General features: G+C 37.9%; 1 protein-coding gene and 2 non-coding genes across 4 annotated transcripts in view; all 3 read left to right on the top strand.

Annotated features, from left to right (window-relative positions):
- Positions 1 to 23,028, top strand: part of FOCAD (focadhesin) — a 312,742-nt gene that overhangs the window by 89,573 nt on the left and 200,141 nt on the right. For both annotated transcript variants that reach the window (XM_072841513.1, XM_072841514.1), the window contains exons 8-11: positions 599 to 805; positions 9,445 to 9,532; positions 12,425 to 12,627; positions 20,536 to 20,793. In XM_072841513.1, the coding sequence (XP_072697614.1) occupies positions 599 to 805; positions 9,445 to 9,532; positions 12,425 to 12,627; positions 20,536 to 20,793 (756 nt within the window). The remainder of the gene's footprint in view (positions 1 to 598; positions 806 to 9,444; positions 9,533 to 12,424; positions 12,628 to 20,535; positions 20,794 to 23,028) is intronic.
- Positions 11,068 to 11,171, top strand: LOC140642040 (U6 spliceosomal RNA). The gene has a single exon (XR_012038622.1). It is a non-coding gene; the product is annotated as a U6 spliceosomal RNA (small nuclear RNA).
- Positions 17,767 to 17,893, top strand: LOC140642054 (small nucleolar RNA SNORA30/SNORA37 family). Its single transcript, XR_012038633.1, has one exon. It is a non-coding gene; the product is annotated as a small nucleolar RNA SNORA30/SNORA37 family (small nucleolar RNA).

A 23,028-nucleotide genomic window follows, 5' to 3' on the forward strand; every position in this document is an offset into this window, starting at 1 on the left:
GCTGGGTTTGAATTGAATTGGGATTTTCAAGAGCACCCAAGTCCTTCCTATCTAATGTATTAGCCTGTTGAGAAGACACCCTACCATTTGAATATGGTCTTTCATTGCATCTGCCAAGTGTGGAAATGATGCTTTCAGTTAAGGGTGTCTGAGCAAATATCTTCCAGATGAAGGGCTTAGTAGTACATTAGAATAACATGCCAACCCTTTTCTTCCAGGTAACTGTGTTGGAATTGTTGAAAGGAGAGTTCATTTGGAGAACTCAAAACCAACTTTAATTAGTTTTCTTCAACATGTTGGCACTGTTGTATAATTTGTCCCAAAAAGAAAAATCTGCACTTAGAGAAGTCAGAAAAACAAATGAAAACAATTTGTGTCAGCCAGCAGTAACAAAAAACGGTAGCAAATTGTACTTTGGTTAGTGACAAAAAAAGGCAGAGTTTAGACTTGGCTTAATCCTCTTTGAGTTACGTAAATGTCTTCATCTCTTTAAGTCTTTAAAGGTTTAGAAAAAAAAGATTGTTAATGCTTCTTTTTTGGTTTAAAATTATCCTTTGTTCTGTATATTATTTTCATATCATATGACTTCTTTAAACAGGTAAAAGATTTGATCCAGACAACAGAAGTGATGCTGTTTATTGAGGAAGTCTATTTAAGCCTTCTGCGTCATCCCATTTTCTGGAAAGTTCAGCTTACTCAGTTGACCCTTCAGCTATTGTGTGTCTGCGAAGTCAGCTTAAAGATAACTGGGGAATGCTCATCTCTAATTCACCTGTTAGACCACAGTGTTGAACTTCTGAAGGAGGTAAGGATAGTACAAAATTTTAATATGTCTATTTTCCTAATTGGATCTTTGAGTAGCAGAGTGAGTGTGTGCTCTTTTATTTTATTGCATACCAAATATGTTTTGATCAAATATTATTAGATCATACTATTAATGTACTATTGTCATCTATTATATAAATGGGGCACTAAATTTGGAGCACCAGTTATGAATCTACCACTGTGGCATTTTTTTCCCCATTTATTTATGAAGTACACAAGTATTGAACACCGATTATATGCCAGACCCTAGAGAGTCTATACCTAAAAAGACACTTTTGTGATCTCAAGGGACTTACAGACATGCAAATAAATAATAAATAACTGTAGTACGATAAGGTAAATGATTTTATGGGAATATGTGCAGTGGAAGTACAAGTTAAGGGAAGTAGGGCATGAGTTCAGATTTGAGGATGTCTGCTTGAGTTTGCCTGATACAGGGGCACCTGGATGGCTCAGTGGTTGAGCATCTGCCTTTGTCTCAGGTCACGGTCCTGGGGTATTGGTATCCAGTCCCGCATCAGGCTCTTTGCAGGGAGCCTACTTCTCCCTCTGCCTATGTCTCTGCCTCTCTCTCTGTGTCTCTCATGAATAAATAAATAAAATCTTAAAAAAAAAAAAAAAAAGGGTTTCCCTGATACAAACCAGATGTTGGGGAGGCATTCCAGATGTGGAATAGCATGTGCCCAAACACAAAAACATGAACTAGCATGGCAGCCATGACCTAATCAGAAAACAAAGTGTCAGTATTGCTGACAGATTAATATGTAGGAGGTAAGGCTGGGTCTACCATGAAAGGTCTTCCCTGCCACGTGAGTGGGTTGACAATTTTATCTTCTAGGCAATGGCATGCTATTGGAGACCTTTCTGCATAGAGGTTCGCTCATATTTTTGTATGTGGACGATGGCTGTGGTGGGAGAGTGGAGGAGGTTTTAGAGCAGGGCAGTGCTATTAGCACAGGAAGCGAGGAGGAATTTCTTAGACAGCTGGGGTGGCATAAACAATGCAAATTTATTTCTCACACTTCTTGAGACTAGGAAGTCCAATATCAAGGTGTAGACCAACTGGATTCTGGTGAGGGATATCTTCTTGGTTTGTAGATAGATGCCTCCTTGCTGTGTTCTCACATGGTGGGGAGTGAGCAAGAGAGAGCTATGATTTCTTTCTATCTATCTATCTATCTATCTATCTATCTATCTATCTATCTATCATCTATCTATCTAAAAAAAGATTTTATTTATTTATTCAAGAGAGAGAGAGAGAGAGAGAGAGAGAGAGAGAGGCAGAGACACAGAGACACAGAGACACAGGCAGAGGGAGAAGCAGGCTCCATGCAGGGAGCCTGATGTGGGACTCAATCCTGGGTCTCCAGGATCACACCCTGGGCTGAAGGCGGCCCTAAACCGCTGAGCCACCCAGGCTGCCCTATTATTTCTTTTTAAAAGAACAGTAATCTTACTGGATTTTGGCCCACCCTTATGACCTCATTTAATTTTTAACTACTTCTGTACTCCAAATACCAACAGATTGGTAGTTAGATCTTCAACATATGTATTTGTGTGGCAGGGACACAGTTCAGCCCACAGCAAGGGGCTAATTAGGGGAAGAGAGTAGGAACAAGTAGAAGAGGGAGGAAAAAAGAGGAGAGAAAGAGAGAGGGAGGAGATGAAATCAATAGGGCTTTGTGGCTGATTAGAGGGTCAAAGAAAAGCTCCTTGGCAGGGTCTCAGCTGTCTCTTTTGAGCACCTGGAGGGTACCATTCACTTTGTGTAATGGTAGCTGATGTTGGAGGGAAGATGATAAATTTGGCTTTAGATATGCTTGGTTTGAGTTTTGTGTGGATCACGGGCAGTTGGTTATGGGGTTTGAAAATTCGAGATGGAAGCTGAGGCTAAAAGTATAGATTTGTTGACCGCTACTTTGGAGTGGGGGTTTTACCCATGGGATTACATTACTTGGGTTTTCTTGGAACTCCAGGAGCTAGAGTGTACTGAAAATGAGAAAGTGTAGCCAAAGGATCCTATGACAAGCAGAAGAGATCAGGACATGAAAATCAAGGAAAGGCTCTTTCAAAAATGGGAATGGTCAACAGTGTCATGGAGAGAGTGTTTAAAGTAAGGTATGGCAAGTACTCTTAGGGTGCAGTAAATAGACGCTTATTGTTTACATTAGAGGAAGCTGTTTCAGTGCAGGGGTGGCGTGATAGGAACCAAATTAGAATAAAGGAGAAAAAAAAATAAAGGAGTAAATGGTAGATAGGAAACAAACTGAATATAAATGTTAGTGGAAAGTGGGAGCCAAGGAAGGCTCAAGTAAGTCATTTGTCAATTTGTCAACCTCGTGATTAGTATGGTTTTATAATTGCTAGGACTTTACAGGTAATATTACATTTTATATAATTCTATATTAGAGTCATATAATATATATTATGTATAATAGTAATATGTGATAAGTATCATGTAGTAATATGTTATCTATTATGTAACCTCTATTAGCTCTAGTATATAACATGTTATATATAACATGATAAATAATCATAGAATAAATGCCAATGCAGATGTATAATTGTGTGTAATCATACCTATTAGATACATAATATATGCTATATATGATATATAATATTTTATAGATGAGATGGAAAACATGTAAAAATACAGTTCTTTTTACATTTTGGATGTTAACCCTTCATCAGATATGTCATTAACAAATATCTACTCCCATTCTGTAGGTTGGTCTTTCATTTGGTTAATGGTTTCCTTTGCTGTGCAAAAGCTTTTTATTTTGATGTAATCTCATTTGTTAATTTTTGCTTTTGTTGTCCTTGTCTGAGGAGATGTTGAAAAAATACAGCTGAGGCCAACGTCAGATTGCTTACTACCTATGTTTTCTCCTAGGAATTTTATGGTTTCAGGTCTTTTTTTTAAAGGTCTTATTTATCTATTCATGAGAGACACAGAGAGGCAGAGACATAGGCAGAGGGAGAAGCATGCTCCCCACAGGGAGCCTGATGCAGGAGTTGATCCTGAACCCTGGGATCACACCCTGAGCCAAAGACAGACACTTAACCACTGAGCCACCCAGGCATCCTGATTTCAGGTCTTATAATAAGGCTTTAATCTATTTTGGGTTTATTTTTATGTATGGTGTAACACAGTGGTCCAGTTTCATTCTTTTGCATGTAGCCATCCAGTTTTCCCAGCATCATTTATTAAGAGACTGTCCTTTCCCTATTGTATATTCTTGCCTTTTTTGTTGAAGATTTATTGTGCATATACATGTGGGTTTATTTTTGAGCTCTCTGTTCTGTTGTATTGATCTATATATCTGTTTTTTTGTCAGTACCATACTGTTTTGATCACTATAGCTTTGCAGTATAATCTGGAGTCTGGAAGTGTGATACCTCCAGCTTTGTTCTTATTTCTTATGCTTACCTTGGCTCTTTGAGGTCTTTTGTGGTTCCGTACAAATTTTAGAATTATTTGTTCTAGTTCTGTGAAGAATTCCATTGGTATTTTGATAGGTATTGCATTGAATCTTTAGATTGTTCTGGGTGTTATGGACATTTTAACAATTTTTCTAGCCCATGAGCATGTAATATCTTTTCATTTATTTGTGTCTTCCTCAGTTTCTTTCATCAGTGCCTTATTGTTTTCAGAGTATAGGTCTTCCACTTCCTTGGTTAAATTTATTCCTGTATATTTTTGTTGTTGTTGTTGATACAATTGCATATGGAGTTGTTTTCTTTTTTTTAAAATATTTTTTTAATTTATTCATGAGAGACACAGAGAGAGGCAGAAACATAGGCAGAGGAAGAGGTAGGCTCCCTGCAAGGAGCCCAATGTAGGACTCGATCCTGGTTCCCAGGATCACGCCCTGAGCCAAAGTCAGATGCTCAACCACTGAGCCACTCAGGCGTCCCTGGAGTTGTTTTCTTATTTTCTCTTCTGATAGTTTAGTATGAGTATATAGAAACAAAATAGATTTCTATATATTGATTCTTATATCCTGCAACTTTACTGAATTCACTTATTCTAATAGTTTTTCGGTGGAGACTTCAGGGTTTTCCATGTATAGTATATGTTATTAGAAATAGTACCTTTCTTTTTTTTGCCTTTCTTTCTTTCTTTCTTTCTTTCTTTCTTTCTTTCTTTCTTTCTTTCTTTCTTTCTTCTTTCTTTCTTTCTTTCCATCTTTTTCCTTCCTTCCTTCCTTCCTTCCTTCCTTCCTTCCTTCCTTCCTTCCTTCCTTCCTTCCTTCCTTCCTTCCTTCCGTCTTTCACCTCTTTTTCTTGCCAAATTGCAGTGGCTAGATTTCCTATACTATGTTGAATAAAAGTAGTGAGAGTGGACTTACTTGTCCTCTTCTTCATCTTAGAGGAAAAGCTTTTAGCTTTCACCACTGAGTATGATTTTAGGTGTGGGTTTCTCATATATATCCTTTAGTATGTTGAAGTATGCTTCCTCTCTACCCACTTTGTTGAGCGTTTTTATCATAAATGATTGTTGGGTTTTGTCAAATGCTTTTTCTACATCTGTTGAGGTGATCATAGGATTTTTATTCTTTTTCTGTAAAGGTTGGTGCATCATGTTGATTTAGAGTTGTTGAACCATCCTTGCATTCCTAGAATAAATCCCACTTGATTTTGATACATGATCCTTTTGATATATGGTTGAATATGGTTTGCTAATACTTTGTTGAGTTTTGCACATGTGTTCTTTAGGGGTATTAGCCTGTGGAATTACACAATATTTTAATTTAGAACAGTAGTGATGCCTGTGAAGGTCACATGTATAGTGTTTTCCTTTTGCTCAATATTTAACAATTTTAGAGGGAAGTAAATATAAATAGAACTGTTAAAATACTTGTGGTTTGTAATTTTCTACCCTCACCTCTGGCCCAGTGTTTCTGAGGTTTAACCAAAAAAAGAAGAAAAAAAAGAGTAGGAAAACTAACTTGCAAACCTACATTCTTTATGGTCACATACAATTTGAAACAAAATAAAGTTGAATAAGACGTTCTTATTACCTAGGCTGAGGCTAGATCTCTATTCCTATGTCACTGAGTTTATCAGCTGAATATGCAGTTCAAATACTACATTAACTTTTCTTTTCCCCTTGTTATTTTTCTGTTCTTCTGTTGGAGATGTTTCATTGCATTCTGAAAATGGATGCATTTCTTCTGCTATATTAGTTTCAGAGAATTTAGTCTTGCTTGAGTTTTTTTTAGCCCTGTTGGAATCATCAAAACCTAATGTCCTTTCCATTGCTCTGATTAGCAAAATTAGGCAAAAATGATATTGATTGTGAGGCAATTGGGTTGCTGTCAAAGTGAAGCAAAAGCTAAACATCCCATCTTTGGGAAGGCCAGGATTCCGTTTTCTTGAAGATCTCACCACCAGCTGACTCAGTGCCACTCACCTTTCTTCACTGTGTGTCTTAGTTTAAATTTTCAGTCTTAAGAAAAATGATCTGACTGGTCCAGCTCAGATTAGTCCCCTCTGACCTGAGGACAGGGGAGTTAGCAAAGTTGTGGCACTGGAAGATTGTGTGAGCAGGCTTCCATCTCTGTTGTGTCTACCTTTTTTTTTTTTTTTTTTAAATGCCTTGTTTTCACTTAAAAATAAAAGTTTTCCATATTATTTTGTTTATAGCCATATCCCTGTTCATAGCCATAGCCCAGTCTATGGACTTAGTACCTGGTTTATTGGTGGTGCTCAGTGATACCTTTCATTTGAATTGAGGACAGAAAGTGTGCATTTCAAGGTTAGCTGTTATTAAAAGTCCTGTTACATCTGTGGTCCAGTGTAAAGGCATTTCCTCCTCTTTTGTATTTTACTTCCTTGTTCCAGATAGGCTCTGAATTAGCCTGAGTTCCTCTGAAAGTAGTCCCTGAGTTTGCCTAGTCAAGAGCAGGGCCTGGATTTCCACAAAAGCCAAGGTTTATGCAACAGTTTATTTGCAAGGGTGATGTCAGGAAGCAAGTGGGAGAGGGACCAACAGCATGAAATGTTGGAGATGGGAGAGGCAACGCAAGTATTTCCATGTTGCCCAGTGCTACACACAACCGATTATTGATTGCACACAATATTCTGAGAAGTGTTTTGAAATATGTCTCAGAATCCTCCAGAAGGATCTAGATGAAAGAGGGAAGCATTTATTCTTAGGCTTCCATTGTCAATTTGCCAAGCTTCAGCCTATGGGGTTTTAGCTGTCCTGTCCTCTGGATCTCTCACTGGTTGGGGGCAGAGAGCACAAGTTACAGTAGCAGTACGTATAGGATTTGAAATGGCATATGAGATGTTTAAGACAGCCTTTTATTAAAAGACCTCATTGCGTGTTAGCATTGTTTGGTTTCCATTAAAAATCAAACAGTAAGCTCAGAATTGTAAGCAATTTAAGCTTATCTAGTATAATCCCCTACTATTCCTTTTCCTTAGTTTTGGTGCCTTGCTCTCCATCTCATTTCCTTTCCCTTTCTATTCTGAATAGGTCAGTCTTCCTCTTCTTGGAGAATGCCATTTTTACTTGAGTCTTCCCACCTTTAAGTTCCATCCACTTAGGGGCCCTTGGGTGGCTCAGTCAGTTAAGCATCTGACTCTTTTTTTTTAAAAAAAAAATTTACTTATTTATTCATGAGAGAGAGAGAGAGAGAGAGAGAGGCAGAGACACAGGCAGAGTAAGAAGCAGGCTCCATGAGGGAAGCCCGACGTAAGACTTGATCGATCCCAGGTCTCCAGGATCACGACCTTGGCTGAAGGCTGCTCTAAACTGCTGAGCCACCTGGGCTGCTCAAGCATCTGACTCTTGATTTCTGCTCAGGTCATGATCTCAAGGTAGTGAGGTTGAGCCCTGTGTCAGGCTCTGTGCTAGGCATGGAACCCACTTGAAGTTCTCTCTCCCTCTGCCCTGACCTCTCTCCCTCCATCACCACAAACTCTCTTCCTCTCTCTCTTAAAAGAAAGAAGTTCCATCCACTTAGCATGCTCCTAGTCCATGTCAGAACCCCAAAATGTATGTTGTGGCTCTGGAATCATAGTTTGTGTGGAAAAGGCTTTCAAGTATAGACTTAGTATAAAGTCCTACTTTGATTTGTCTCTGATCTTCTTGATAGCCAGGAAATTTGAGATTTACATGACCTTGCTACTTTTTCTTTTCTTTTTTAAATGGATATGCAGAATATGAAATGAAATTGAGGAATTGTTCATGACAAAGAATGGTGTGATACAAGAAGTGTATTGGTTTCAAAAATGCATTGATTGTCCTCAAATACCCATAGTTGTTGCTTCGTTGTTCTCAACTGTATTTCAAAGCAGTGAGCAGAATGAGGTCCAAAGACACATATTAGAAAATACTTCATTAAAACAATTTTCTTTCCTTCTTTTGCTGGTTTTTAAAAGTCTATAAGCAAGCACTTGGGAAGAATTTACAGGTTATTTTCACTTTTTAAAATGATAAAGCTGAGATGTAGATGTATATTTATTATACACTTATTTGTGCCAGAGTTTATAGCATCTCTAATTGTAACTTCTGAGTTTGTCAGACTAGTTCATTTTCTCCAAGTGTTTTCTTAACATGTGGATCTACAAACATTTCTTTTTCTTTTTCTTTTCATCCTGATTCATAGATACTTCTGATCTTAGTTGCTTCTATAAAATTTCAGAATGAAGTAATTTTGGCAAAGTGTTCTGGACCTTTCTTCTTTAGTTTTAGTATTTGTTAATGTTTTCTTTATTTAGAAGGCTCAAATAACATCTTATATCTCTTGGAATTTACTTATTAGAACTCGATGTTTACATCCAGTTTTCTTTTTCATTTCATTGATACAGTTGGTGAAAAATAATGATTTTCAGTTTCTATGGTTGTTGCTTTGCTACATTTAAATATGCTTAATAGATTACTGTAATTTAAAAATGATCTCTGCCTCCCTGGGTATTACTGTTTCTTTTATTAAAATAACGTGACTTATTTTTTATTTTTATTTTTTTAGATATATTTAAAGATATATTTATTTCAGAGAGAGCATGCTTGAGCAAGCAGGGTGAGGGTAGAGGGAGAGGGAAAGAAGACCCCCCCACCCCCCCCACTGATGATGGAGTCCAGTGTGGGGCATGATCTCCCTACGTAGGGTCATGATGTGACCCTAAACCAAGAGTGGGATGCTTAATTGACTGTGCCACCCAAGTGCCCCAAAATAATATGATTTATTAAAATTTGTTAAGTGTAGTTCTTTATGTAAGTTATATAGATGAATTATGCCTGTATGAGGTGAGTAGATAATTGATCTACTTTCAGAAGTGAAGTATTCTTTTAGTATTTCAGGTAGATTTTCATTGATTTGAAAGATTGTTTTTCAAGATGTGTGTTTGTTGTGTTAAGGCATTTTCTCTTTAAATTATTTTGGTGTATAGCCTCTGCTCTTCAACCAGATATGATAACATTTTGAATTTATGTGTGATTGCTGTGACAGTCACCATCCTTCCTGTAGCAGAGCAGGCTTACTGTAAATAACTTGGTGTACAATAGGTTGGTCATCTTTCATGTTAAATACACTCTTCCTGGATACATGTTATAAAGTCATGGCTCTGGGAACTTCTTCAACTCCTTTCTTGTTTTTCTTTTAGGATTTTCCTGTTGAACTCGTCATAATTGGAATAGCTTTACTATTGCTACAGACTCCAGCAAGTCAGCAGAAGCCAATCCTAAGTCTAGGTAAATAAAAATACCCTCAAAAGAGTAAAATGTAAACATAAAAAAAGCGTTAGCAGGAGCCACTTGAGTTATGGGACTTGAGCTATGTGTATTATGCTATAAAGTCCTGTATACTTTGAATTTTCATTCTAGAATTTTCCTAATTAACCATTCATTCTGAAATAGAACTTTGTTTTTCTTATCCAACAAGATGTGTTGTGCAAAGGCTCCATATGCCATAATTTACGAAGTACCATGGCTGTCCATTAAGACATAATAATCTAAATCATGTAACAATGACATTGGTCATTGTTTTGAAAGGCATCTCAGCTTTTTTTTTTTTTTTTTTTTTGGCATCTCAGCTTATTTACAGCTTATTCATCAAACTGAAAATCAATAGCATAAAACCTTTGGAAACAAATTAAGTGTTTAGCATTTGCATTTGTTTCTTAAACTCTATATACTTTTACATTCAAAATTGTTGCAACATTGAACAAGATTTAGCTTATGGTTATTATATTAACCTAGCTAGAAACAAATAAGAGGTAACATTCTTCTGACTCTCCAGAGTTGACTTCAGCAAGAGTGAGGAATGGAGCTTTTACCTCCCTTTGAGGAGGTAAAAAATATTCTGTTTAAGAATATGGTAAAAAAGTCAAGTTGAAAGGCCTGGCAGATTGGCAACCAAGCCACACCTTTAAAATGCAGCTTTTATGCTAATGTTGCCTCTCTTTACTCCATGTAACATCTATGTGTAGTAATGGAGGATCTGTCTAAATTATGTTGCCTGGTGCCATGATCTGGTGATATATCCCAACCCTCTTTTTAAAGTGCTTGAGGTAAATACTGATTGTGTAGCTCATTGTAGACATTTTAATTCATCATAATTTTGAGAGTGAATTGCTCTTCCACTTACAATCTGTCTTGAGAATGGCTTTAGCACACAAAGGGGCCCTTGGCTTCATATGCTGGTTTTGTCTGTTGGTCTTGTGCTCATTTGTGCCCTCCTCCTGAGGCTTTTTCTGAACTGCTTTTGCCTTTTTTGTTGATTTTGTTGTTCTGCTAGCAGTGCACATGGCATTTCCCATATGTATAATTTGCCAGGGCTGGTACTTCTGACAGCCATAGTTTTGTTTTCTTCTTTAAACAGCTTTATTGAGGTATAATTTACCATAAAGTTCAACATTTTTGGTGTAACAATAAAGTGGCCTTTTTTTTTTTTTTAAATGAATTTACGGAGCTGTGCAACCAGCACTATAATCTAGTTGTAGAACGTTGCCATCATCCAGTGTGTTACTTTGAAAAGTAGGGAATATCGGTTGTTTAGTATATTGGGAAAGAGTGTTCAAATAGGGTAACTGAGAAGATATTGATGATTTCAAATGTAACAAATGCATAGCATTAATACAATATTATGCTTCTTAATTATTAACACTAGCCTTGATTGTAAATAGCAATTTGTAAAAATGCTTGAGAGATTTATAATATAGAAGATAGAAATGTGTGCATTTCTTGTTTTAGTAAAGATAATAGATTTTCATAATCTCTCAGAGACAATTATGGATAAAGACTAATATTTCATTTGGAATGATAAAGAAAAGATTTGCATGGCCCCCTGTGCAAAGGTAACATGCACATTTGTGAAGTGTCCCATATTTTAAAAATTTAATTAAAGACATTTAGGCAGAAAAGGTCAATTAGCAGTGTTAGAGTAACATGAGTTTGTACTTCATACCATATTCAGGTTTGACTTCCAAGTGACGAAAAGAAAAAAATTGGCAACTCATTGACATGACTTAAGGCTTGTAGAAGTTTTTTGGTGTAGTGAGGAAATCAGTTGATGACTTCAATAATCTAGCTTGGAAGCTTATGAATAACATCTTTTGGTAAATTAGGCTTCATCTAATAATTGTAAAAAAAATATATTTATGCTTTCACTTATTCTGTTAATGGCCTAGGGGAGATTATACATGTAACTAAGTTATTGTACATTTGTGCGTGTATTTCTGATGTGTAAGTTGAGTGTCCATGTTAAAGAGAATCATCTTTAAAACTGGGTTTGATTGTTGCTGCTTATGGACTTTGAGACTTTTTCTGATTATCTTTTTAGCAATTACACTGAAGGACATCCCTGCTTCACCTTGTTTACTACTGTACCTCAATATAATTTTAACCTGGGTTTTTAAGGGAAGCATGCACATTGCTTTAAAAATCCACTGATCAGGAACTCTGGTCTCTTGGCTCTGTTGGGGGCAGTAGAAGGACCTGACAATATAAGGACAAAAGTTGAATCAAATTTTATTTTATTTATCTTTAAAGATATTTATTTATCTATCATCTATCTATCTATCTATCTATCTATCTATCTATCTATCATCTATCTATCTATCTATCTATCTATCTATTTATTTACTTGAGAGAGAGAGAGAGAGGGAGGGAGAGAGGGAGAGAAAGCATACAGTGTGTATGGGGTTGAGGGAGAAGGGGAGGACAAAGGAAGAGGGAGAGAATCTCAAGTAGACTCTACCCTGAGCAGGGAGTCTGATGCAGGGCTTGATCTCAGGAGCCTGAGATCATGACCTGAGCTAAAACCAAGGGTTGGATGCTCAACTGACTGAGCCACCCAGGCACCCCAGCTGAATTTTATTTTAAAGATTTGGTTTTTATTTCATGGTATGAATTTTCTCTAAGAGTATCCTCAAGTTATCAGGCACACACGTTAACAGCTTATTTTAGATAATAGCTAATTTTTAGGTTCCTTTCTAAAAAGAGAAGATTGATCATCTTAGTTACGTGTCTGACCCAATTGTAAAGGGGTAAGAAAACTTTCTGCATATCACTCTTAAACAAAATAGCATTTTGTTTGATTGTGGTAGTAATTTTTTAACTGTGAATTATTGTTTTGATGAATAGCTTTGAAGCTTCTCTCTCTTGCGGAGGGTCAGAAAATCCCAAGGTCATCCTTGGTGCTGGTGATGCCAGTTCTGCAGATACTGTCTTCTACTGCCTTGGAAGACTGTATATACATGGATGAAGAAGGTCCCTCAAGGCAGCAGTTGGCTCTAGACGTTTTGGAAATGGTACAGCAGGAGTCCTACAGAAATGACCACCAAAAGGTAAAGAGTTCAACCTTGTTTCTCTTCAATAAAAGTAAAGTGGTAATGTGGACCTTCTGTTTGTGCAGGTAATCTCCCCTCCTGAGGAAGTACCTGTTTGGGTTTAAACTCCTCTTCTGGGGCAGCCCAGGTGGCTCAGCGGTTTAGCACTGCCTTCAGTCCAGGACCTGATCCTGGAGTCCTGGAATAGGGTCCCATGTCGAGCTCCCTGCATGGAGCCTGCTTCTCCCTTTGCGCCTCTCTCTCTCTCTCATGAATAAATAAATAAAATCTTTAAAAAATAAATAAATAAACTCCTCTCCTGGAAGTTTGCCATTCTGTCAGCCAGTGGTGTAGCTATTAGTATATTCTTCTGGACTGTGAGAGGGGAGGGTAAAATAAGCTTTGGAAATGCTGTATACTTTTTTTCCTCGAGTTTTCTGACTACATTAGTAGTTAAAGGTCCTGAGAAATTCTGCAGAACAGGAACTAGTTCTGTTTAACCTGGTGCTTCTCCAACACATTTGAGCAAGGAATCCTTTTTTTCTTCTCATACTGTTGAATTTATGCCTTTATGCAGCATGTTGTTACATCTGGGACACTCTAAAGGTGGGAAATCTCAAATGCCTGGGATTTGTAAGGCCTAAGACTACATTTTTTTTTTTAAATATTTTATTTATTTATTCATGAGAGACAGAGAGAGAGGCAGAGACACAGGCAGAGGGAGAAGCAGGCTCCACGCAGGGAGCCCGACGCGGGACCCAATCCCGGGTCTCCAGGATCAGGCACTGGGTCAAAGGCAGACTCTAAACCGCTGAGCCACCCAAGGATCCCAAGACTTCAGTTTTTAACATGTAGCCTCTAATGCTGTTTCCCTTGGCATGCAGGCTCTTGATGGCTAGCGGCTGCCTCATTGGAAAACTGTAGGTCCAACATACTGCATCCCCATTCCCGCCTGCTGGGCAGGCCTCAGTCTTCTGTGGCAGTCTCATGCTGTCTGTTAGGGTAATGTGAAGGTATTGTCAACATCTGGTTAATGGCTGGCTTCTGGGCCTGCGCTAGTTAGACATTTTCTCTTTTGGTATTTGAGTTTTGCCTTCAGTAAAATGTAGTATTAGTTTCCTAGCTACGAATGTGATGGGGATTGAGGGAGGACTACAGAAGTTAAACTGGTGAATCTCCTGTCCCCATGGAGAGAGACATAAATAAATGCAGGCAAGAGCCAGTTGTTTCATCTGCCAAGGCAGGGATACCTCTAATTGTGTGTTGTGAGATGTCCGAGCCACAGAAAGCCAGGCACTGTAATTCCTGGTTTGAGGGTGCAGCAGAAACTAGCCTGTAGGCACATTGACTGTCTACTACATCCTCCTCATTCCTGATTGTTTGTCTAAAACTTGAAAGCTTGAAGTAGGTAATCGACTTGAATTAAGAGAAGGAAGCTCTTGCCTTCTCTGTGATAGGAATACAGAATGTGGCCCAAATTTTCTAATAGCCTTTTACTTTCCCTTGTGGTTTGCTCATCTAGAACAGTGATTGGATTCTGGATGGGATTGGGGCTGGTGAAGGATGCGCTTATGTCTAAGAGTTCTGTCCTTTTGGCTCACAAGCGATATTTCCTGAGAATCACCCTGGCTCTAATACAGGAGCACTCAGTGTACCATTCACTCAGGTGTGTGTGAATCTTATTCATTAACACGAGTAGCTGAACTTTCTCTTCAGCAGCTGGTGAAGAGGGAGGAGCAAGTACTACAGGGGCTCTGAACATTCTCTTGATGTTAATGTGAGGGGAGATATGATCACCATTTTTAAAACTGTAAGCCACAGTTTGCTGTTGGCTTTTCTTCCATGCCTGGGCAGGTCTCTATATTCCCAACATACCTATAAATTTAACAAGATATAAACTTTCCACATCTCTTCCTGAATCTTTGCTTTTGCTCATAATGCTGTTTTGTCTCCTCCTGACCTACTCATTCTTCAAGACCCAGCCAAATGTTCTCAGCCTCCCAGAGTCCAAATTCATGACCTTCTTCTTGGCATCCCCAGCACTTTTAGTATTTCTCAGTTGTGTTGTGTCTTAAGTTAGAGAGCTGTATATATATGTACTTCCAGCTTATACTGCGAGCTTACTGAGGGAAAAGGTCTTGGCCCATCTCACAGTTTGCCTTTATTTTCAAAGCATGTTAAAATTGAAATTGCAACAGTTGTTGAACATTTTTTATTTTTTCCACATGAGTGTTTTTGCTTTATCTTTGTCACCTGATCATAGATGAGTCTTCAAAGTCTTTTAGCCAGTATTTAATTGAACACTCTATTTTCCATATACTTAAATAAATTAGGTGTACCTATTTAACTTTGCATCCTCAACACCTGACACATTGTTTACTGTGAGATAAACATTCAGTAAATTTCTATTCACTGAGCGTTGTGAGCTTCTCATAAGGATACAGAAGATCATTTTACTATCTCCATACATTTTTATTATTTCTTTTTATATAGATGACTCTGACTTAGCATGTTTGATTTAGAACTAGAGCAGTTCTTAAGAAGCACAGTTCTGGTGAATGAGAACCAGGGTAAATAAACTGTACCATGCAATTCTGTATTCCCTATCCGTTTCTGAAGTGTTGATAACCATGAAATTAAAAACATTTCAACTTTCAATTTTTAGAATTAAAAAATGTAAGCTATCAAAACAGCCACTCATCTTCTCTTAAAGATTAACATAATCTAATAAGCTTTTAATATTTTTTAGTGGTGCGTGGAAAACAGGATCCCTTCTATTAGGCTATTAAATGTGATATTTAAAACCACCTATTTATGTTTTCCTAGGCTTAAAAAAAAAAAAAAAAGAAGCAGACACCAGTTGTAAATTGTAAAATATTTGTGCCCTGGCCTCCAGGGAATGTAGGGGAAGAAAGAAAGCACCAGGCCTGGGTCTAGACATGAGAGAGAGACTGTGCTGGTAATTTGAACAAAGAAAAACTTAATACAAAGAATTATTAACTAGTAAACAGTCTCAATTACTAGCAGTTATAAAAGAGGCTCTAGGAGCTATTGCATTAATAAATGTAAGGAGCAGCTACTACTTCTAGGACTTGAGATATTACCCAAGGAAGGAACAGAGAAGGTTTTCCTCCTCCAGACTGAGATCAGACTTTATAGAAAGAATGTGGCTCTGGCCTGTTGGATGGTGAAGGTTTTTGGGGTGTGTCAGACCAGAGCTAGTGTGTAGGAAGTCACCCCTGGGGTGCCTTGGGTCCTCCACAGGAAGATACCTGCCGGAGTCTCCTGAATGCTCCTGACAGCCATGGTAGGAAAAATCCCTAAATAGTATTCCATTGCATGGATATACACCACATTTTACTTTTCCATTCATCTGTTGATGAACATTTGGGTTGTTTTCACTTTTTGGCTATTAATGAATAGTGCCATTATGAACGTTTCTATACAAGTATTTATCTGGACATGGTTTCCTGTCTCTTGGGTAAATACCTAGGAGCGGAATTGTTAGATCATACAATAACCCTGTTGATTGTGGGAGGAATTGCCAGACTGTTTTCCAAAAGGACTCTGCCATTTCACATACCCACCAGCTGTGTATGAAGACTCCAATTTGCCCACATGCTTGCCAGCAGTTGTCATTGTCTATGTTTTTGCTTCTAGCAGGTGTGAAGTGATTTTGGTTTTCCTTATGGTTTTGATCTGCATTTCTCTGATGACATTCATAGAATATGCACTTGACAAGTGAAGAAACTGAGGCTAGGGAGGTTAAATTACCTAAATTATACAGATGTGAAAGATAGAGTTGACATTCAGATTTTTGACCTGTTTAACTGTAGAGCTTACATCCTATTGCCTCTAATTTGATTTTTTATTTTTTTGGCATGGTAATTTATCATTTTTGTGCTGTACTTGTGAATAAATAGAACAGTTTCAGATTTACAGGCTAACACTAAGTCATAGTACATTAAAATAAACCAGTTTCATAAAAGCTTTTGGTTGGAAGTTGAAAGGAATTGGTAAGTCCTAGATCTTGTTTGTCTACCATCATCTTCTGAATAACATGGATACTGAGGATGGTGTGAGTTGTTCTTTGGTGATAAGCAGCCCTCCCAAACCTCTCTGCTCTCTCTCTATCTCTCTCTTTTTTTTTAAGATTTTATTTATTTGAGACAGGGAGAAAGCATGAGCAGTGGGGAGGGAAAGAGGGGGGAAAGAGAAGCATGCTCCTGCTGAGCAGGGAGCTCGACGCAGGGCTTGATCGCAGGATCCTGGGATCACGACCTGACCTGAGCTGAAGGCGGATGCTCAACTGCCTGGGCCACCCAGATGGCCTGCCTCTCCACTCCTGACTGGATTCTAAATAAGGGAAAGAGTAGAATGAACCTCTTGAGGCTTTGGCTAGTCCAGTCTTCTGCTTCTGCTCTGGTGAGTGGTTAAATCCCTTCTAGCAAAAAACTATCCTCCTTTTAAGGGACTGCAGGTTTGAGTTTCAGTACTCCCTCTCCTGATCAAATCCTGGCTCTACTTCAGTTAAGCCAATTTTAATCACTATTACAGAGAAGTGTTATTCTTTTTTTTTTTTTTAATTTTAAGTTTTATTTATTTGAGAGAGAGTGTGCAAGAGCTAGATTGCAGAGGGAAGGGTAGAGGGGGTGGAAGAGGGGAAGCATCCCAAGCTGACTCCCTGCTGAGTGTGGAGCCTGACATCGGGCTTGGTCTGAGGATGTGGAGACCATGACCTGAGCTGAAATCAAGAGTTTGACACATAACCGACTGAGCCATCCAGGTGCCCCAGATGAATGTTATTCTTTAAAGTTAATGAAAATCTAGATTGTTCACTGAACTCACAATTTCTTTTTCAGACCCCTTTAGACAAAGGAGTACTATCAGTTGTCTGTCTTATTGTTAATAATTAACAAACCTGAACATTTTTATTATGAACTTTTTAGAATGAAGATTTGCAACTAATATCTGTAAAATATGTTTTATAACCATTTAATATTTATTTAAGTGTTACTTTTTAATGGTTTCTTTTCTCATACACACACACACACACATATATATATATATATATTTTTTTTTACTGAGATGTAATTTACCTAACATAAACCTCTTTTATTTTAAACACCTGCTTTCTCCTCTAAACTATGGAGCCTGCCAGCACTTTCACAGGCCCTCCCTTGGGCTGTGGGGCCAGGATTTGGTAGCTGGTGTAGAGAAAGCTCTGGGTTGCATCCTTGCCCTGGGACTGTGCCAGGGGCAGCTGTCACTCACTGGGACAGAGAGACTGTTCTGGGATGTTTCATTCAACACTGTGCTTTTCTCCTGCTGTTCTAACCTGAGGCAAACAGACAAAAAACAGAGCCTAAACATCAACATAATACTTCAAGTAAAACAGGATTTCTTTTCTGTTTCAGTATGTTTACTCTTACCCGTCTGGGTAATGTTGCTGCTTTTGACTCAATTTATGGTTCATGGTGATTTCCAATTACTTTCTTTTATACTCCTATCTACCAGTTTTATTTTTCTCTCCGAAAGATGACAGAGATCATATTTCTCTGTATTTTGCAACTTTAGAGACTGTGCTAGGTGCTTTATTGTGTCACTATCTACCTCAATAATCTTGGCAGGAAAGTACTCATTACTTCCATCTTACAAGTGAGCAAAGTGAGGCTCAGAGATTGTGTAATAGCTTCTATCTGGCATGGCTGTGCTAAAGTCCTGGCTTTTTAAATCTTAAGTCTGGTGCTGTTTGTCCTTTTTCTAAAGAACTTGACTCTGGTTCTTAGTGAATTTCATCTTTGGGTAGGGGAAGTATTTTTAGAGAGAAAGAGCTATGATAAATATAAATCTTTAACTTTCAAAATTTATTATTTTAAAAAATTACAACACATCCACGTGGCTCAAAAGTTATAAAATGGTATACAATGGAAAGTTTCCTTCTCACCCTTGATTCTGGTTGTTCAGTTCCCACCCTCAAATAGAAAATGATTAGTGGCTGTTAATTTATTTTGTATCTGTCTCATACTTTTCCTTGCATATATAAGCAAATACAAATATATAGTCCCCACTCCCTTTCAAAAAATAATTGGTAGCATTCCAGGCACACTATCTGCAACTTGTATTTTCATGAGAGCTCTTTTCATATCAATAAAGATAACTTCCTCATTTGTTTTGACAGTGGGATTTACTTTCAAATGTCATCTCTACTCTAAAGCATATACTTGAGACAACTGAACACCCATGTCCTCACACAAACTTTAATCGGACTATTCATAGCAGCATTATTCATGATAGCCAGAAAGTGGAAACAGCCCAATGTCTGTTAATTGATGAATGGGTAACAATGTGGTATATCCATAGATGGAATATTACTTGCCAATGAAAAGAAACAGGAGTATTGATACAAATCACAGTCTGGATGAACCTTGAAAATATGCAATGCGAAAGGAGCCAGTCACCAGACAACACATCCGGTGAGGTTTCTATTATATGAAATAGTCAGAATAGAAACAAAGTAGATGAAGTAGTTGTCACCAGGGGCTGTGAGTGTGGTGTTGGGGGAATAAGGAGTGAGTGTTAAGGGAGATGGGATTTCCATCTGGGGATGATGAAAGCTTGCCCTGGTGATGGTTCCACTTCTCCAGGAATTACTAAAGTTCACGGAGTTGTAAACTTTAAAAGGGTAGGTTTTATGGTATGTGAATTATATCTCAGTAAAGATGTTACTTAAAAAATTTCAGGCTGGCTCAGATGGTAGAACATGTGACTGAATCTCAAGGTCATGAGTTCAAGCCCCACGCTGGATGTGGGGGCCTACTTACCAAAAAAAAAAAAAAAAAAAAAAAAAAAAAAAAAAAAGAAAGAAAGAAAGACATTTCTAAAGCTTAATTTTTACTTCCCATCCTTTTAGTTGTTAGCTGTATCCATATAAGTTAGTCTCTAATAACAGGAGAGTCTAGAGATTTCTAATTTGTTTCATCCCACTCTGAAGGAATTGAATCGTTTTATTAGCAGGCAGTTATTTATGCTTCTCTAATGTCTCCGGCTTCTCCTGAGCCATGTGGGCACACCGTTCCCCTTGGCAGACTGCTGTCTCTTCGCTGTCCCTGACTGCACTACTTTATTTCTGTGAGGAGCCATTTCTCAGATTGACGTATGCATAACCTCTTCTTTGGGTATCATTTCAATTTAGAGCTGTCGGACTATTTCTTATTGCAGAAGTTATTCACAGTCATTAATTCTCAGGTTGTTGCTGAACCAACTCTGTTCCTGTCAACATACTGTTGCAAAGATGAATTGTCCTCAGTCCAAATCTGCCACCTGCCTGGGATTGTCTCTTACTAGAGGAGGAGCTGGGCACATACAATGACTTTTTTTTTTTTTTTTAATCTTCCCTCTCATGGGGTGCCAGAGTAGCACAGTTGGTTAACCTTCAACTCTTGATTTTGGCATGGGTCTTGATCTTAGGGTCCTGGGATTGAGACGCACGGTGCAGTCTGCTTCTGTCCCTGCTCGCTGGCCCCTTTGCCCTCCATGCACATGCACTCTCTCTCAAATAAATAAATAAAATCTTTGAAAAAAATCTTATCTCTTACTAGTGAATATTTTTTTAGTGATACTGGATTTTTTTTTCAAACTCTGTTGCCTCTAAATCTTGTGTATTGATCCTTTTTATCCCCCCTGCCTTAACTGGGATCGACTGGTAAATAGGAAAAGTTGAAATCAACTGTTCTAGATAGTTCCATCTATTTTCTTTTTGTTGTATTAGCTCAAATATGTGCCGAGGAGTTTTCGGCAAAATACAAAATTTTGTATTTTGTCAGAAGGATTGATTTCTTATGATATAGTCTAAAAAAATGAATATATCTCTGGCAAATATACTTACCTCATTTATTCATGCCTTTTTGTTTGTTTGTTTTTCAGCTCTCCTACAAGCTTGTGTTCCCCATAACTGGCACGTATGGATCAATATTTACAGCCTGGAGGATCCTTGAAGTAATGAGAGAAGAGTCTGCTGCAAGTGACTGGTTGTTTTCCATAGAGTCCTTGCTCCCTATTACCACGGCGATCCCTGTACATGTTTTCCTTTTGCTGGCTCACCTCCTTGTTGAAGATCAAGGGCAAAATCTTCGCCAAATCCTGAAGGTCACTACAGAATTAGCCCAGGCAGATTCCTCTCAGGTAAAGTAAGAAAATAATGGTACAATGATTGGGGTAAAGCTTAACTTTTAGAATTGTAGATTATTCTTAGTTTGCAGGTGATTTTTATCAATGTCTTAAATTATGGGTTGATTCTTTTTTGGGGGAGGGAGGTAGGGGGGCTATTTTTGTCTTGTCAATTTGTTCTTTTGTGTTCTTACTCTGAGTTAATGTATACTTAATGATGCAAATGTTTCGTTAATGAAAGCATACTTCACAGTGAAATCTGCACATGGTGCTATTCTGGTATTATGGTTTATTGGTAGATTTGCTAATTGGTAGCACTTTTATTAACTCCTGGAGCGTATTCCAAGATGAATATCCCTTAGTTCTAATATTGATCTTTTAAAGTAGAGGCAGGTTAATTAATTTAGAATAAAGATGCCTGTGGAATAGACATTAATCTTTTTGACTTTTGACCGTTTGATCCTATCTTCATTCAGTCATTTAATAAACTAAAAACTACTGAGCCTTTCCTGTGAATGGTAACCATTTACATACTAGGGTATGGGGGTAAACAATCATTCTTCCTATCTGCACCAAACTTGGAGTGTAATAAGCAATCAGGCATTAATAGGGCTCCCCCCCCCCATTAAGCTAACCATATATTTGGTAAAGTAATCTAATTTTTTCCCACTGGATGGACCCTCTAGAAGTAATTTCCTGCAAAGGGAAGGGTTTCCTGAGCAAACAGGAATGGTATGTGCTTATACTTCTTTTCAAACGGTGAAGAAAAAGTTGATCTCTTTATGGAGAATTTGTGTTCCTATAGGAAAAAAAATTAGTTCTAGAGGTGGGATAAATATGTTTATCTAGGATATGAAGTTACTGTATTTGGATTCTTTTTATCCTCAACTTGTCATACTTATTCCTTTTAGTCAAATAAACAACTACCGATCACAGAAAGTTTTCCTTTTGACTAGATCTCTTATGATCTGATTCTTCAAGTGGATCTGTAATGCCCTAAGTATCTTTGCATCATATATGGTTGTATACATAATGTGAATCATTTCACTTTGCTTCCCACTTTATTTTTCTCTTCACCTTCTGTAATAATTCTGCTTTTTTAAATAATAAATTTATTTTTTATTGGTGTTCAATTTGCCAACATAGAGAATAACACCCAGTGCTCATCCCGTCAAGTGCCCCCCTCAGTACCCGTCACCCATTCACCCCCACCCCCCCGCCCCCCCGCCCTCCTCCCCTTTTACCACCCCTAGTTCATTTCCCAGAGTTAGGAGTCTTCATGTTCTGTCTCCCTTTCTGATATTTCCTACCCATTTCTTCTCCCTTCCCTTCTATTCCCTTTCACTATTATTTATATTCCCCAAATGAATGAGGCCATATAATGTTTGTCCTTCTCTGATTGACTTATTTCACTCAGCATAATACCCTCCAGTTCCATCCACATTTAAGCAAATGGTGGGTATTTGTCATTTCTAATGGCTGAGTAATATTCCATTGTATACATAAACCACATCTTCTTTATCCATTCATCTTTCGATGGACACCAAGCCTCCTTCCACAGTTTGGCTATTGTGGACATTGCTGCTAGAAACATCGGGGTGCAGATGTCCCGGCGTTTCATTGCATCTGCATTTTTGGGGTAAATCCCCAGCAGTGCAATTGAATAATTCTGCTTCTGATAAATGTTTTGTTTCAGTGCTAATACCTTATAGGATAATATATTTATAATAGTTAATGCATAAATAATGCCTGGAGATTATCTAAAGAAGTCCTATAGTAAGTTATCTGACCTATGTGTGCCACTGATGTAAAACATGTATTATATCAGATTATGTGTTGATATTCAGGAAATGCATTGGTCTTGAAATTCTAGGGTGATACTCTTGGTTATAAGTAACAGAGACACATCTGTCTTAAACAGTTTTTATTAACTCCAGAATTTAGAATAAGCATGGCCTGGGCAGTATATTCACTATACAGTTCCTTTGTTTTCTCTGTGAATTTGCTGAAAGCCCAAAGCCTTATAATCTTATATTCACAGTCCAAAAGGAAGAGAGATGTAGAGGTATTTCTATTGACCTTGTTGGGTTATGTGCCCATGTTGATCAACCATTATGGCAGGATATTGGGACACTTTCATGTACTTTAATTGGCCATCATGGGTAGAATGGAAGTGAGTGAAGTGTCAGCGTTGAAATTGTCTGTGCCACCAGGATCATGTGGATTGAGGGTGGGATGATTCACCAAAGG

This window comes from Canis lupus, chromosome 10 (genome assembly GCF_048164855.1).
Source record: "Canis lupus baileyi chromosome 10, mCanLup2.hap1, whole genome shotgun sequence".
NCBI lineage: Eukaryota > Metazoa > Chordata > Mammalia > Carnivora > Canidae > Canis > Canis lupus.